The sequence below is a fragment of the Macaca thibetana genome, chromosome 14, assembly GCF_024542745.1.
Source record: "Macaca thibetana thibetana isolate TM-01 chromosome 14, ASM2454274v1, whole genome shotgun sequence".
NCBI classification, from domain to species: domain Eukaryota; kingdom Metazoa; phylum Chordata; class Mammalia; order Primates; family Cercopithecidae; genus Macaca; species Macaca thibetana.
This window is the reverse complement of record NC_065591.1, coordinates 115,588,068-115,604,456: the sequence shown is the minus strand read 5'-3', so window position 1 is coordinate 115,604,456 and position 16,389 is coordinate 115,588,068. Positions and strand designations below refer to the sequence as shown.

The following is a 16,389-nucleotide window of genomic DNA, read 5'->3' as shown; positions in this document are numbered from 1 at the left end:
ATGAAATTGTTCTGGGAGGGGGGAGGGATTGCATTGGGAGTTATACCTGATGTAAATGACGAGTTGATGGGTGCTGACGAGTTGATGGGTGCAGCACAGCAACATGGCACAAGTATACATATGTAAGAAACCTGCACGTTATGCACCTGTACCCTAGAACTTAAAGTATAATAATAATAATAAAATAAATAAAAAAAGGAAAAAAAAGAGTTGATTAATAAAATTATAAATATCACCAAAAAAAAAAGAAATTGTTCCATGATGTTTTTAATGCCCTGAAATATTTGATATCATTTCTGTAAGATTTTTATCAGTACGTGCATCCATTTCTCCTTTCCTCTTACTCAAAGCCACCGTGTTATACCATCCTGTCTCACTGTGGAAATATTCCTTTTCTATGACTTAATAAAAATTGATTTAGCACTCAACTTTCCATTCTTTTTGCCCACATTTCATTTCATAATTTTTCCTTATATTTAGGTAAGATTGGAAAGAATGAGTCAGAAAGTTAGACGCCGAGAATGGATTGCTTACAACTCCTCCCTTTAAGTCCTTTATCTTTGCCTTTATTGTATTCTAACCACTCATCTCTTTGTCCTATATGCTAGAGATCCATAGCTCATTTCCTATGCCATGATTCCTGGTCTCCATGTTATTTCTCTTCTTGCAAACCATCAGATGATTCCCTTCTTCTCTGCTCCCAAATCAAATTAGATAGTCTGACATGTAGCTAGTTCTTTTAGCAGGTAGCCCCACCACCACTCAGGGTATCTGAGCTAGGGTCAAGGAATAGGGAAGAGCTACTCAACATAGCCTCAGATGATAGTGATGACACAGACCTAAATGTGTATGTGGGAACCAATGAGTTCTAGACCTGGAAATACAACCCTAGAATTGGGTGAATGTGGCTAGACAGGGTTTTCTTTGCTCCCACAGTTGCACATAAAATCTAAGACCTTACTTAGTCTGTTAAAGGAATGAATTGTTTGAATGTATGTGTTGTGTAATTTGGCTCATTAAGCAATTCAATTTATTAAGTATAACACTGATGCTGAGATTATTGGACCTAAAAGATGTAAAATGAATTGAATGGTTATGTACAGAATTGAATGGTTATGTACAGAATTGAATGGTTATGTACAGACACAATGCATTTCACTTAATTAAAAAATGTACTTGGCAACCTAGATGCCTGAAATACAGAACTAATAATGCAGATTTCTGTCCACAGGAGTTCACAGTATGGTGTTTACGTGAATGTGGGCTGGGTAGGGTTACACGAACAAATTCCAAATCACTATTTTAAGCTAAATAATAATTATGTTCTAGACACAGTGATAGGAAACAAGAAGAAACCAGTGCAGTTAGGCTGGATTAGGGAGAATGTCCCAGAATAGGGGATAACAGAACTACGCTGGTAAGAATGGAATGATACAAAGTTGTCTTTTTCTGAGAGCCTATCACAGACCTGACAGTAAGACACTTTGTGCAAATTATCTCATTTAATTCTTATAACAACCAGAAGTCTATGAATTATTATAAATAATACAACTGAGACTCTGATAATGATGAGATCAGAACAGTCACAGACTCTTGTCTCCAAAAATCATATGATTGTCCCACCATCATCTCTCAATGAGAGATTAGAAGAGAAAGTGAAGGATGCTTATGCAAAGATATAGAAACATGAATCATAAAATAGCTCTTTCAGCATTTCAGTGTTATGAAATGGCTGAAGTTTGACTGTGTATGAAAGGAGTGATGATGCATGAGAACAGATAAAAAGACAGGAGGCTGGTCTTTTAAGGACTTTGAACATGTTGTCTTAGGTCAGAGTTTCCTTTGTGCTAAGTGTGTGAATAGCCAGCATGGAGCATGCTCTAGAAAAACATTAGGCTGAGGACATGGAAGTGATGGGACTGGGCACCCATAAACCTATGCTTAATACATAGAAAGTAGAACCAAGGGTGTTACATATTCAAAGCTGAATAGAGAAGAAGGCAAAGCCAGTAGAAAACGGTGAAGAAATGGATGCAATTCTAATGAAGTGGAAGAGAAAGTCTAGTGAGAGAATGAAATGACAGACCTAAAAGTAAACATTATATTCAGAGTGAGATATTCATGTTTGAATGTTCAGAACTGGGCAGGTAAGGGTGAAGGCAGGATCCAAGAGATGGTCCTGGGTGGTGAATCTGAAATTAAATGAAGGTGAACCATATGCATGAGAGCTTTGAGACTTGGGTGATACATGGCTCATTGCCAAAGACTTTAAGCTCACCGAACGTTGTAGTAGGCTTGGGTTGCAGGAAAAATGTACCCTTTCTACCAAATATTTCAGTGAATATTCATGCATGATTGTAAGAATAGATGATTTAAAGTGACTAGGATAAGAGCTGCTTGGACTTCATCAGGAGAGAAGTTTTGGAAGACTAAAAGTAATGAACTAAAGAAGCTCGAACTTGGTTCTCTACAGGTGGGTTTTGGAAGATAGATTTACTTTTCCTATTAATTTCAATATTTTTAAAATGGTAAACTTACAAAAACATCTGCATTTCTGGGTTATTTGAAAAGTCAGAGGCATTATCAACAATTAACTTGACAACCAGTATGTAATAACATACCTAGTTTTTTGAACATACAGAATTTTAAGATGAAAAAAATACAAATTCTGTTTAAAGAAAAAACCTTTTTTTTTTTTCAGTAAAGACAGAAAGTGGAAGTAACATTCTAAAAAGGTAAGGTTGTATGAATCTTTATTTACAACAAAATACAGGGAGAGTTATATTAGTCAGTATAGAATAGACTATGCCGTGATAACAAGTAAACCCAAAGCTGCAGTGGATAAACACAACAAAGATTTATTTCTCAGTCGTGAAAAGTTTTAGATGGAATGGGAGACTCCCTCAGTAGCTTTTGGAGTCCCCACGTCAGGGGGAGAGAGGACAGGAAGGTCACTCGGGTTGATTTTGTGAGTCATCCTCCAGAGTGATTTGCATCACTTCACTATGTAATTTGCATCACTCCATATCCCTTTGGCCAGAACCCAGTAGTGTGATCCCAAAGCAACTATTAAGGAATCAAAAATACTCTATTTGTTTTCAGGGAAATAAAATAAAACATAATTTGGTTTACATATAGCATTGCCTTTGTCCAAGGGTTTTTACAAAAGACAATAGGAAGAGCTGGGAAATGGATCATCAGAGCATGGGAGAATCATTGTGGAAACAGCACAGAGCAGTTTGAGTGTGCAATTATGGAAGGTACAGAACTTAGGGATGGAGTTAGGGAAGGATTTCCGTCATTCACTCATGATGATGATTGAGAATAACCAGGACAAGAGCCATGGTAAAATTAAATAAAATTAAGGCTTTATGCAGATGCAAAAAGGTGATATTGGAGTCTTGGTAAGACTAGGAGAAAACAGCATGATCTGGGAAGTACTGAGATTAATAGAAGCTAAAAACATCTGCAGTATCTGATCTAGGTGATTCTAAAGGTAGAAACTTTCTATTTCATGCATAAATACTATGAGGTTTTGAATACTATTGGTTTCAGAACACTTACATGTTTTTATATTCAGCAACTGTTTTTGCTTATGATTATAAAAAAGGAAGAAAATAAGAAGAAACTTGCTATAATATGGCTGAAGGGTGACAAGCGGTGGAGGATGACACAGACAAACCTGTGTTTTAAATTTGTAGTATCTCACTCTTCACAGACACAAGGTAATTTAATATAACTAAAGTATGAAAGCCACTGATCTATATAAAATGGACTTTTTAATTAGAAACGTATTAATCACAAGAACAACCCAAGAAAAAAATTAAAATCTAAATAGATTAAGGCTCATGAAACAATTAAAAACCATTTTCCAAGAATTAAGTATAAAAATTATATTAGAATCAAATGACCTTGTAGTCTATTTCAAGAAACAGCTGTTCCTCCTGTGTTTTTCTTTCTAGAGCATAGAATGTTTATCCAATTCATTTTATAAGAGTAACAAATCTGAAACTAAAATTAATTCCAAAAACATGCCACTAAATCCTTAATTAAAATAGATGTGATCTCTGAAAAAATTTCAAGCAAATGAAATATAAGAAATACTAAATGCCCCATCCCAATGACTATTCAGTTTATTCTAGCAACCTACAGGTAATTTAATATTGGTAATGCATTAAATATTGAATAATGAAGTTGAGCATAGTGGCTCATGCCTTTAATCCCAGCACTTTGGGAAGGTGAGGTGGGAGGATCACTTCAGGCCAGGAGTTCAAGGTTACAGTGAGCTATGATCATGCTACTGCACTCCAGGCTGAACAACAGAGCAAGACCTTGTCTTTAAAATATAAAAAATTGAAAAAACGATAAAACAACAGTTTAGTTTTATGAGATAAGCAGAAATTACATTTCCACCTGTAATCCAGTAAATATCAGGTATATTAAAGAGTTTATTAAAACAAAAAAAAACCTAAAACTCATTTTTTAAAATTATACTTTAATTTCTAGGGTACATATGCACAACGTGCAGGTTTGTCACATATACATACATGTGCCATGTTGGTATGCTGCACCCATTAACTCATCATTTACATTAGGTATATCTCCTAATGCTATCCCTTCCCCCTACCCCCTCCCCACAATAGGACCCGGTGTGTGATGCTCCCCTTCCTGTGTCCAAGTGATCTCATTGTTCAATTCCCACCTATGAGTCAGAACAGGTGGTGTTTGGTTTTCTGTTCCTGCGATAGTTTTCTGAGAATGATGGTTTCCAGCTGCATCCAAGTTTTATCAGGTTTGTCAAAGATCAGATGGCTGTAGATGTGTGGTATTATTTCTCAGGGCTCTGTTCTGTTCCATTGGTCTATATCTCTGTTTTGGTACCAGTACCATGCTGTTTTGGTTACTGTAGCCTTGTAGTATAGTTTGAAGTCAGGTAGCGTGATGCCCCCAGCTTTGTTCTTTTGACTTAGGATTGTCTTGGCAATGCGGTGTCTTTTTTCATTCCATATGAACTTTAAAGCAGTTTTTTCCAATTCTGTGAAGAAAGTCATTGGTAGCTTAATGGGGATGGCATTGAATCTATAAATTACTTTGAGCAGTATGGCCATTTTCACAATATTGATTCTTCCTATCCATGAGCATGGTATGTTCTTCCATTTGTTTGCATCCTCTTTTATTTCACTGAGCAGTGGTTTGTAGTTCTCCTTGAAGAGGTCCATTACATCCCTTGTAAGTTGGATTCCTAGGTATTTTATTCTCTTTGAAGCTATTGTGAATGGGAGTTCATTCATGATTTGGCTCTCTGTCCGTTACCGGTGTATAAGAATGCTTGTGATTTTTGCACATTGATTTTGTATCCTGAGACTTTGCTGAAGTTGCTTATCAGCTTAAGGAGATTTTGGGCTGAGATAATGGGGTTTTCTAAATATACAATCATGTCATCAGCAAACAGGGACAATTTGACTTCTTCTTTTCCTAACTGAATACCCTTTATTTCTTTCTCTTGCCTGATTGCCCTAGCCAGAACTTCCAACACTGTGTTGAATAGGAGTGGTGAGAGAGGGCATCCCTGTCTTGTGCCAGTTTTCAAAGGAAATGCTTCCAGTTTTTGCCCATTCAGTATGATATTGGCTATGGGTTTGTCATAAATAGCTCTTATTATTTTGAGATACGTTCCATCAATACCGAATTTATTGAGAGTTTTTAGCATGAAGGGCTGTTGAATTTTGTCAAAGGCCTTTTCTGCATCTATTGAGATAATCATGTGGTTTTTGTCTTTGGTTCTGTTTATATGCTGGATTACGTTTATTGATTTGCATATGTTGAACCAGCCTTGCATCCCAGGGATGAAGCCCACTTGATCATGGTGGATAAGCTTTTTGATGTGCTGCTGGATTCGGTTTGCCAGTATTTTATTGAGGATTTTTGCATCGATGTTCATCAGGGATATTGGTCTAAAATTCTCTTTTTTGGTTGTATCTCTGTCAGGTTTTGGTATCAGGATGATGTTGGCCTCGTAAAATGAGTTAGGGAGGATTCCCTCTTTTTCCATTGATTGGAATAGTTTCAGAAGGAATGGTACCAACTCCTCCTTGTACCTCTGGTAGAATTCGCCTGTGAATCTGTCAGGTCCTGGACTTTTTTTGGTTGGTAGGCTATTAATTATTGCCTCAATTTCAGAGCCTGCTATTGGTCTATTCAGGGATTCAACTTCTTCCTGGTTTAGTCTTTGGAGAGTGTAAGTGTCCAGGAAATTGTCCATTTCTTCTAGATTTTCTAGTTTATTTGCGTAGAGGTGTTTATAATATTCTCTGATGGTAGTTTGTGTTTCTGTGGGGTTGGTGGTGATATCCCCTTTATCATTTTTTATTGCATCTATTTGATTCTTCTCTCTTTTCTTCTTTATTAGTCTTGCTAGTGGTCTGTCAATTTTGTTGATCTTTTCAAAAAAACAACTCCTGGATTCATTGATTTTTTGGAGGGTTTTTTTGTGTCTCTATCTCCTTCAGTTCTGCTCTGATCTTAGTTATTTCTTGCCTTCGGCTAGCTTTTGAATGTGTTTGCTCTTGCTTCTCTAGTTCTTTTAATTGTGATGTTAGGGTGTCAATTTTAGATCTTTCCAGCTTTCTCTTGTGGGCATTTAGTGCTATAAATTTCCCTGTACACACTGCTTTAAATGTGTCCCAGAGATTCTGATATGTTGTAATTTTATTCTCATTGGTTTCAAAGAACATCTTTATTTCTGCCTTCATTTCATTATGTTCCCAGTAGTCATTCAGGAGCAGGTTGTTCAGTTTCCACGTAGTTGAGTGGTTTTGATTGAGTTTCTTAGTTCTGAGTTCTAGTTTAATTGCACTGTGGTCTGAGAGACAGTTTGTTGTAATTTCTGTTCTTTTACATTTGCTGAGGAGTGCTTTACTTCCATCTATGTGGTCAATTTTGGAATAAGTACCATGTGGTGCTGAGAAGAATGTCTATTCTGTTGATTTGGGTTGGAGAGTTTGTAGATGTCTATTAGGTTCGCTTGGTGCAGAGTTGAGTTCAATTCCTGGATAGCCTTGTTAACTTTCTGTCTCATTGATCTGTCTAATGTTGACAGTGGAGTGTTAAAGCCTCCTATTATTATTATATGGGAGTCTAAGTCTCTTTGTAAGTCTCTAAGGACTTGCTTTATGAATCTGGGTGCTCCTGTATTGGGTGCATATATATTTAGAATAGTTAGCTCTTCCTGATGAATTAATCCCTTTACCATTATGTAATGGCCTTCTTTGTCTCTTTTGATTTTGATGGTTTAAAGGCTGTTTTATCAAAGACTAGGATTGCAGCCCCTGCTTTTTTTTGTTTTCCATTGCATGGTAGATCTCCCTCCATCCCTTTATTTTAAGCCTATGTGTATCTCTGCATGTGAGATGGGTCTCCTGAATACAGCAGACTGATGGGTCTTGACTCTTTATCCAATTTGCCAATCTGTGTCTTTTAATTGAACCATTTAGTCCCTTTACATTTAAGGTTAATATCGTTATGTGTGAACTTGATCCTGTCATTATGATATTAGCTGGTTATTTTGCTTGCTAGTTGATGCAGTTTCTTCCTAGCATCGATGGACTTTACATTTTGACATGTCTTTGCAATGGCTGGTACCTGTTGTTCCTTTCCATGTTTAGTGCTTCCTTCAGGATCTCTTGTAGGGCAGGCCTGGTGGTGACAAAATCTCTAAGCATTTGCTTGTCTGTAAAGGATTATATTTCTCCTTCACTTATGAAACTTAGTTTGGCTGGATATGAAATTCTGGGTTGAAAATTCTTTTCTTTAAGAATGTTGAATATTGGTCCCGACTCTCTTCTGGCTTGGAGAGTTTCTGCTGAGAGACCTGCTGTTAGTCTGATGTGCTTCCCTTTGTGTGTAACCCGACCTTTCTCTCTGGCTGCCCTTAACATTTTTTCCTTCATTTCAACTGTGGTGAATCTGACAATTATATGTCTTGGAGTTGAAGAGCTATCAATTTATATTCCTTATAAACAAATATATTAAAATTCTTAACAAAATTATACCAAATTGAATTTAACACATATGAAAAAGATGATTTGCATCATGATCAACCAGGTTGATTCCAGGAATGTAAGTATAGTTTAACATTCAGTACTCAAGCAATATAATTTGCCGTATTAACAAACTAAAAAAGAAAAACTATGTGATTGTCTCAATAGATGCAGAAAAGGCAATCTACAAATTGCAAAAGCCATTTCTGGTAAAAAAAAAAAAAAAAAAAAAAAAAAAAAAATTTCTCAGCTAACTAGGGGATAGAAGGAACCAATCTCATTTATTAAACAGAAAAACAAAACGAACACCATAAAACAACCCACTGCTGATGTCATGCTTAGCAGTAAAAAACTAGATATTTTTCCCTAAGATCAAGAACCTAGCATGTCTCCTGCCACCACTTCTATTCAACATTGAACTACAGTTTCTAGACAGAAAAATTAGCTAAGAGAAAGAAGTAAAAGGAATCTAGATTGTAAATGAGAAGTAAACTATCATGTTTGCACACAACATGGTCATCTATGTAGAAAATCTGATGGAATATCTAAAAAGGCTATAAGAACTAATAAGTGACTTTAGCTGAGTTGTATGATATGAGATTGATATGCAATAATTAATCAACTCTATATATTAACAACAAATAGTTGGAAGTTGAAATTTTAAAAGTACTATTTAAAATAGCATCAGAATAAAATATTCCTAGTGATAAATCTGACAAAATGTACTGGATATGAACACGGAAACTATACAACATTGTTCAGAGAAACAAAAGAGATCAACAGTATTTGTGATCAAACAATATGGAATTATTAAGATATCAATTCTCCCAAATTTATTGATAGATGGAATGCAATTCCAATCAAAATCACAGCAGGCTTTTGTGTGTGTAAATAAACATTTTTTGTGTGTAAAATTTATATGGGCATGCAAAAGACTTTGAATAGCAAAAGTAATTGTGAAAAAAACAGAGAAATGGCTCAGTGGCAGAGGAGGCCCAATGATGAATATTGTTGGTAAACAGGAGTGCCTGGACTTCTACCCTTCTCTAGTCTTTGTTACAGTATCAACAAGTGACCAGACTATGTGGGTGGATTCAGCTATGCCTTTTTCCATATGCAAAGAACTATCAATGAAGAATTCTTGATGGTGTTTAGAGGTTCTGGCTTGTTTATCATGTAGAATCCCCCTGGGTTTTAGTGAAACAACCAAAAATGATGGATAATTCCCTTCTTTTTCTTGAAGAAGTTAAAACTCAGTAAATGTTACTATTGACCTCCTCTTCCTGGAAAAAGGCACAGACAAGTCATCTAGCACTCACAACAGACCTAAGTAATTCCTAAACCATAGCTAGGTGGGCAACAATAGTGTTTTCTACCAATGCAGCAAGATAGAAAAGAAAGATAACAAATGTTTACTTTTGGAAAGAAAGACAAAAGTATCATTTTATAAAGATCATATAACTGTATACTGTATACCAAGAACATTGATAAGTTAAACTGAAAACACAAGTTAATAGTATTCACAAAGGTAAGTACAGAAAATTGGATAGAAGTTTCAATTAACAAAAATTGATAGCATATATTTGATAAAGAGATTTTGAAATATAACTGGAGCTAAATTGTAAGTAATTACTAAAATAGTATTGTGATTTTACATTGATTAAATATGCCTTATACTATAAGTCAGAAAAATTGGTAATTTGGTAATTTAATTGGAAAAAATATTAATTCAGGGGACTTCAGTTCTTCAAATTCCATTCCATATAGGACTATATTTTCCATATGCAGATGAGAGCATTTCTATTAGCACAAAAAGCTCATGAAACTGCAATTGTCCTCCAAAACTAACAGTGTTTTGGGCATCTACGTTAAACCAGTTTTTCTTGTTGTTTTCATAAAAGCTTTTTCCTAATAACTAAGAAATATATTAATTATGGAAGAAAAGCATACCTTCATTCTCTTTAATTGTATTAATTAAAGCTAAAAAATAAAAGAAAGTTTCACAGAAAATTTAAATACATTTTAAAGTTTAGACGATATGAAAGTATAAAGGCACAGTCTCTGAGAAGAACAGAAAGTCTCTGAACTAGCATCCATTCTCAGCCAGGAACTTGCACAGTAAGAGTCTGCCAAGCCCCAGAGGGAGGAAGTTTAATTAGGAAGATGTTTATCTACAGGGAGTAATATTCTGATCATCCCTGGAGCACAGAAAATCTGGAGCTTCTTTTTGTGACTCACCAGAAAGTTAAAGATTTATCAGAGAGACTATGCACCTCTTCAGATAATTATCTTCTTTATAACTAAAACCCATATTTTCTATTTTTAAATTTAAAGAAGAAATAGGAAAAAAATCATTTCCTGCACAAGAAGTTTTCAAATCCAGAGTGTCATAGTTATTAATTTTGGAAGTTGATTTTTGGCTAAATAAAAAGGCTTATTGAATGATGGCCATCAAATGCAGAATCAACTTTAACAGATGCATTTGGAAAAAATTCTAAGTGTTTAATCATTATATCAAAACATTATCTTCATTCATAAGGATTCTAGAGCCAAGAGTGTGTCTCCTAAGATATCAAACTCGTATTAAGTTCTATTTTAAAAGAGTTTCTTCTGTGGTTTCATCTTTGCAAGAAAAGAAAAATTATACTACTCATCAAGAACTGACATTTTCTTTAAATCTTGAATTTTGCTTCATGATCCAAAACCTAGTTGTAAAATTGGTAAGTAGCAAAAACTGGCAACACTTCAGCATTTTTCATTATTAGATACTTTTTGAGGGGAAGTAATTGCGATGTATTTATGGTCTTAGTTTTGTTTCTCTTCATTTTTCATCAACTTTGGCTAATGAAGCTAGATTATCTTAGTCATGACTTACAGAGCCAATTTTTTGTGGTTCTGTAGAAGACTAAAAATGTTGTGAAACCATAAATCAATGAAGTGCTTTTTCTATAAACCTTAGCATTGCAACTCTGAGTTTCCAACTCAGTTTCAGCTGAATTCCATGATGGAAAAGTCTGCTTCCATCAGATCCCCCAAAATAAAAATGTATTGCTAATGTATGACAGAAGCATTTTAGAAATTAATGAAGAAATGCTTCTTTTCTCTTCTATCTAGAGGTCCAGGTCTCCAACCACGTTTCCCTACATTTCTTCATAAATTTTAATTTATTTTCTCTTGAAAATATAATGTCTGGGACATTGTGTCCATACGTTAAAGAAAAAAAGTAAAACTTTGAGTCTGAGCTTTGAAATAATAGAAATCCTAGAAATAATGGAAACAAAATAAACTTTTTTATTTTTAGAAGGTCAATTGTATTTTTATAATAACTGGATTATTATTTTAATTCAGTTCTGAAACTCAAACATCAGAGAAAGTTTGGTCTTTCTTACTACTCAAGCAGCTTCAATTCTTCTTGGCTATCTCAAAATGTATTGTGAGATTATTTGATCATACTTTAGAAAGAGAAGGCTTAATTGCCTGAAATTCTAGGGAAGTAAATAATAATAAAAACGTATAAATAGAAAGAGACATAGAATAAGGGAAGTTAAAGAAAACGACGGTACTGTTCATTATTGTGTTAGTTTGGGGGTCAAACTTTGTATATGACCAGGAAGGTATGATCTAGGGCAGCGGTACCCAACCTTTGTGGCACGAGGAACCAGTTTCTGGTTCAGAGGAAGACAATTTTTGCATGGCCTGGGGTGGGGTCTGGGGTGGTGAGGGGGAGGATGTTAGATTCTCATAAGGACCACACAACCTAGATTCCTCACATGTGCGGTTCACAATAGGGTTCCCACTCCTATGAGAATCTAATGCCCCTGCTGATGTGACAGGAAGCTGGGCTCAGGTGGTGATGCTCGCTTGCTGGCAGCTCTCCTCATGCTGTGCGACTGGTTCCTAAAAGGCCACCGACCGGTACCAGTCCCTGACCTGGGGTTTGAGGACCCCTGATCTAGGGTAAGACAAAGGAACAGAAGAGCGGCTCCACATAACGCTAAACCACTGCTGGAATCCTGCCTTAGTTATGCAGCTGGCCAGAGAGCTCTGAGAAGGCGGTTTTCTCCCCTTCTCTCAGCCAGAATGAAGATTGCTTTAGAAATTTGTATTTGTAATAGAGATTCTCTAATGATCAAGAGACTGAATCTGTATGTGTGAAAGTGTTTGTGTGTGTGTGTGTGTATGTGTTGACAGAGAGAATGTGTGTGCGCATGTATATCTATATATGTGTGTGTTTGAGAGAAAAAGAGAGAAGATGCTTGAATAAAGGCTTATCCCGGGAAAGAGCTTCCCAGCACCTAAGTGTTGCTAATTTGAGTATATCTTTTTCAATTCTACACAAAACAGGAAACAAAATTTGTTCTTCTTTTCAACATTTGGCTGATTTTATGTAAATCTCCTCCTCTTCTGTATACGGCTTATTCTGGTACTGGAATAGGAAAGTACTATTCCTCTTCAAAGACCCATACTGAAGCAAAAGGAATTTATAAAATATAAAAAATAATTTAACCCCAGTGTTCTCAATCAGAAAAATATAGTTGCCATATTTCATATAAAACATGCTCACAGTAAATGCTGCCTCCCTTCCTTTCTGTAAGAACAGAGCCTCATATATGAGAAGAAATGTCCAACAGCAGCCTCGTGACAGCGTTCATCCTCACGGGCCTTCCCCATGCCCCAACGCTGGACACCCCACTCTTTGGAATCTTCCTGGTCATTTATGTGCTCACTGTGCTGGGGAACCTCCTCATCCTGCTGGTGATCAGGGTAGATTCTCACCTCCACACCCCCATGTACTCCTTCCTCACCAACCTGTCCTTCATTGACATGTGGCTCTCCACTGTCACGGTGCCCAAAATGCTGATGACCTTGGCATCCCCAAGTGGCAGGGCTATCTCCTTCCACAGTTGCGTGGCTCAACTCTACTTTTTCCACTTTCTGGGGAGCACCGAGTGTTTCCTCTACACCGTCATGTCCTATGATCGCTACCTGGCCATCAGTTACCCGCTCAGGTACACCAGCATGATGAGTGGGCGCGCGTGTGCTCTCCTGGCCATCGGCACTTGGCTCAGTGGCTCCCTGCACTCCGCTGTCCAGACCATATTGACTTTCCATTTGCCCTACTGTGGACCCAACCGGATCCAGCACTACTTCTGTGACGCACCGCCCATCCTGAAACTGGCTTGTGCAGACACCTCAGCCAACGAGATGGTCATCTTTGTGAACATTGGAGTAGTGGCCTCGGGCTGCTTTCTCCTGATAGTGCTGTCCTATGTGTCCATCGTCTGTTCCATCCTGCGGATCCGCACCTCAGAGGGGAGACGCAGAGCCTTTCAGACCTGTGCCTCCCACTGTATCGTGGTCCTTTGCTTCTTTGGCCCTGGTCTTTTCATTTACCTGAGGCCAGGCTCCAGGGACGCCGTGGATGGGGTTGTGGCCATTTTCTACACCACGCTGACTCCTCTTTTCAACCCTGTTGTGTATACCCTGAGAAACAAGGAGGTAAAGAAAGCTCTGTTGAAACTGAAAAATGGGTCAGTATTCTCTCAGGGTAAATAGTCAAGAAAAGTCAGATATAGCTAACTTTTCTTTTTTTATTTGTAAATAAATTAAACCTTCAATATGAGCATTACATTTGAATGGAGCATTGCAATTATCCAGTCTTAATTTTTAATCAGACAGTTAATTAATATTTCATTTTTTTCTGCAGAGTGTTTGTTAGAATCCTAGTTAAAGCAGCCATTTCATGGTGATAATCTAAGAGAAAGGATAATAGTCTATTCTTTTCACGTTCCATTAAGTAATCAGAAAAGTAGTTTATTTTTCTTATATAAATATTTTCCACAATTGCTATTCAGTATAATGTTCTTACAGTTTATTTTGTGTAATTTAAGTCAAAGCCTTATGAAAATCTTTCTTTTCATGTTTTAAATTTTCTATATTGAAAAATTCATTGTAACATTCATAAATAACTACATAATTTAATACCCATATTACAAACTTTTTACTTTAGAAAATACTAGACAAAAATGCTTGGTTCTCAAGAAGAATGGCTTTATTCACATTCGTGAACCAATAAAAAGCACATAACTCTTTAATATTTTTTTCTTACTTAGACCTGAAAGATCTCTGAGAGTAAATATTTGTCCATTTATGAACTTTATACACTGCACACATTGTATTGGTCGCTGATAACAACTGTCTAGACTTTCCTTCCATATTTGTGGAGCTGCCAATCTCTTATCCTCAATGCCAAGTTTCCATTTTTAGCAATTTTAAAATTATTTTTATAAGTTACCAGAGGATAAATAATAAATATACAAAAATGATCAAATAATCTTAGAGACAAAAATACGCAGTCAAAAAATTTGAGAGTATCCCTCAATTTAGAACAAAGTACTAGATAATATTTCCCATGTAATTAGACTATGTCTGTAAGTCACATCCATTTGACTTAAAGTATATGAAATGGACTCTGGACACTCTCTGGGTAGGTAAGTCTTGGACCATGAACCTTATAATCTGTCATCCAAATAAATACATATATTTAAAGTGTAAATAATTTTTCTCAAAATAAATGCTTAATTTAAATACCACAGGTATCCTGGTCATGCCAACTCTGCCTAGCATACCATGAAGAGAAAAACAAAACTAGAAGGCAGCTGCTAGAGCTGAAAAGCATTTCTCAAACTCCTCAGGTTTGCAGCAGCTGCATTTCAAAGATGCTTTAGCGAGAATGTTCCTTCAGTGCTAACTTTCCGTATCTTACTCTAAGTAAACTGTGCAGTGATATTGAGAAGAAAAACGTACTGACTTGGTAAGCATAACCTATGTAAATCATGACACGATGATCAATATAAGAGGTATATTCTTGGTTTTCACACCAAGAAATCAGATTGGTATGGACCAATTATATAATTCAGCTCATTTCTCAAAGGAAAAAACTGAGGTAGAAATAAAGCAAAATTACTTAGTCATTGGATTCACTTGGATTCTTACACTTCTCTGTAACATCACACTGTTATATCTAACTTACGTTTACCTAAAATGTTATGGGATATTTATTGGGTGTTAAGTTACATGCTAAACAGTAGATACACAAAAACAACAGACAAGGTCTCTGCATTCACCAAAGTCATTGTCTGGCAAGGGGGAAAATATGTTGCATTATCCAGGTTACAATGTTGTAAGTGCAATGGGTGCCCAAGGAGAGATCCATTATTAGTTTTGACTTAGAAAGATGCTAAAGGATTCAAAATACTGTAGCAATATGTATCACACACAACCATTTTGAAAGTAATTTATTGACAAAGATATATAAGATGAATGCCAATATCTTTATTTAATTGAAAACATTATTGAAATAATTTTAGAATCACATGAAGTTGTAAGAAATAACACAGTGAGAGTCCTTGTTATACCTTGCTCAGTTTCCCCTAATGATAACAGTTAGCAAAATTATAGTGTAATATCACAACTAGGATGTTGACACTATTATAATCCACAAATCTTATTCAGATTTTTCTAGTTTTACTCACTTGTATGTGTGTGTATTTGTTAAATACTATACAGTTTGAACACCAGTGTATGTTAATTAATTTTAACCTGGCTCAATCTACCTATTTATCCATTCAATAAATAAATATACACTGAGTGGCTATCGTGTCCTATGTACAATGAGTACAAAACAAAATAAGCAGGCAAAGACCTCCTTTTAAGAAGTTTGTAGTCCCAATATACAAGATGTATAGTCTTCATAAGTTTATGAGTTATAAAAATCAAACAAATCTTGACAAAATTTGTATACAATACTAGGAAGAAGGATTTTTATCTTGCAAGTTCTGGAGAGTTATTGAAATACTGTAATATAATAGTATTTTTATTTCGGGACATAACCGATGGTAACATGGAAGACAGACGGAAGGAAGGTGAATTTTAGGGCAGCAACTAAAGAGCTTTTTTGACTGTATGTCAAGAAAGAAAAACACCAAAGTCCAAGTTCAGACAACAGCAGAGAGAATTGGGAGCAGGGAAAGGGAAGGCAAATAGGAGCCCACTGTGTAAGGAAGCAAAGCTGGTGGAGAAGTTCATGTGATTTGGCCATTGTGATATAACTTATCAAAATAGAGAAAGTAACAAGGATATGTTCTTAGGGTAGAATGAAAGTGTCTGACTTTGGAAATGTTTGGTTTGAGCGCCTGTGGAAGTTTCAGGTAAAATTATTTGGTTGAAGGTGTAGCTTGGGAGAGGCAGAAGCCTACACAGTTAAGTAAGCAAGAGGACTGGTCACTGTATTCCTTGTTTTGTGCTGGCGGTTAAACATCTGTTTCCTAACATGGAGAAGGAAACGTCT

At 36.1% G+C, this 16,389-nt stretch overlaps 1 protein-coding gene across 1 annotated transcript; it reads left to right on the top strand.

Annotated features, from left to right (window-relative positions):
• Nucleotides 1-12,659: 12,659 nt before the first annotated feature.
• LOC126934806 (olfactory receptor 10G7) lies at nucleotides 12,660-13,595 on the top strand. Its single transcript, XM_050755626.1, has one exon. It carries the CDS (start codon nucleotides 12,660-12,662, stop codon nucleotides 13,593-13,595), a length of 936 nt encoding a protein of 311 aa, XP_050611583.1.
• Nucleotides 13,596-16,389: the final 2,794 nt, after the last annotated feature.

Coding starts and splice junctions, on each gene's coding strand:
- LOC126934806 (XM_050755626.1), top strand. CDS start 12,660: ATGTCCAACAGCAGCCTCGTGACAGCGTTCATCCTCACGGGCCTTCCC.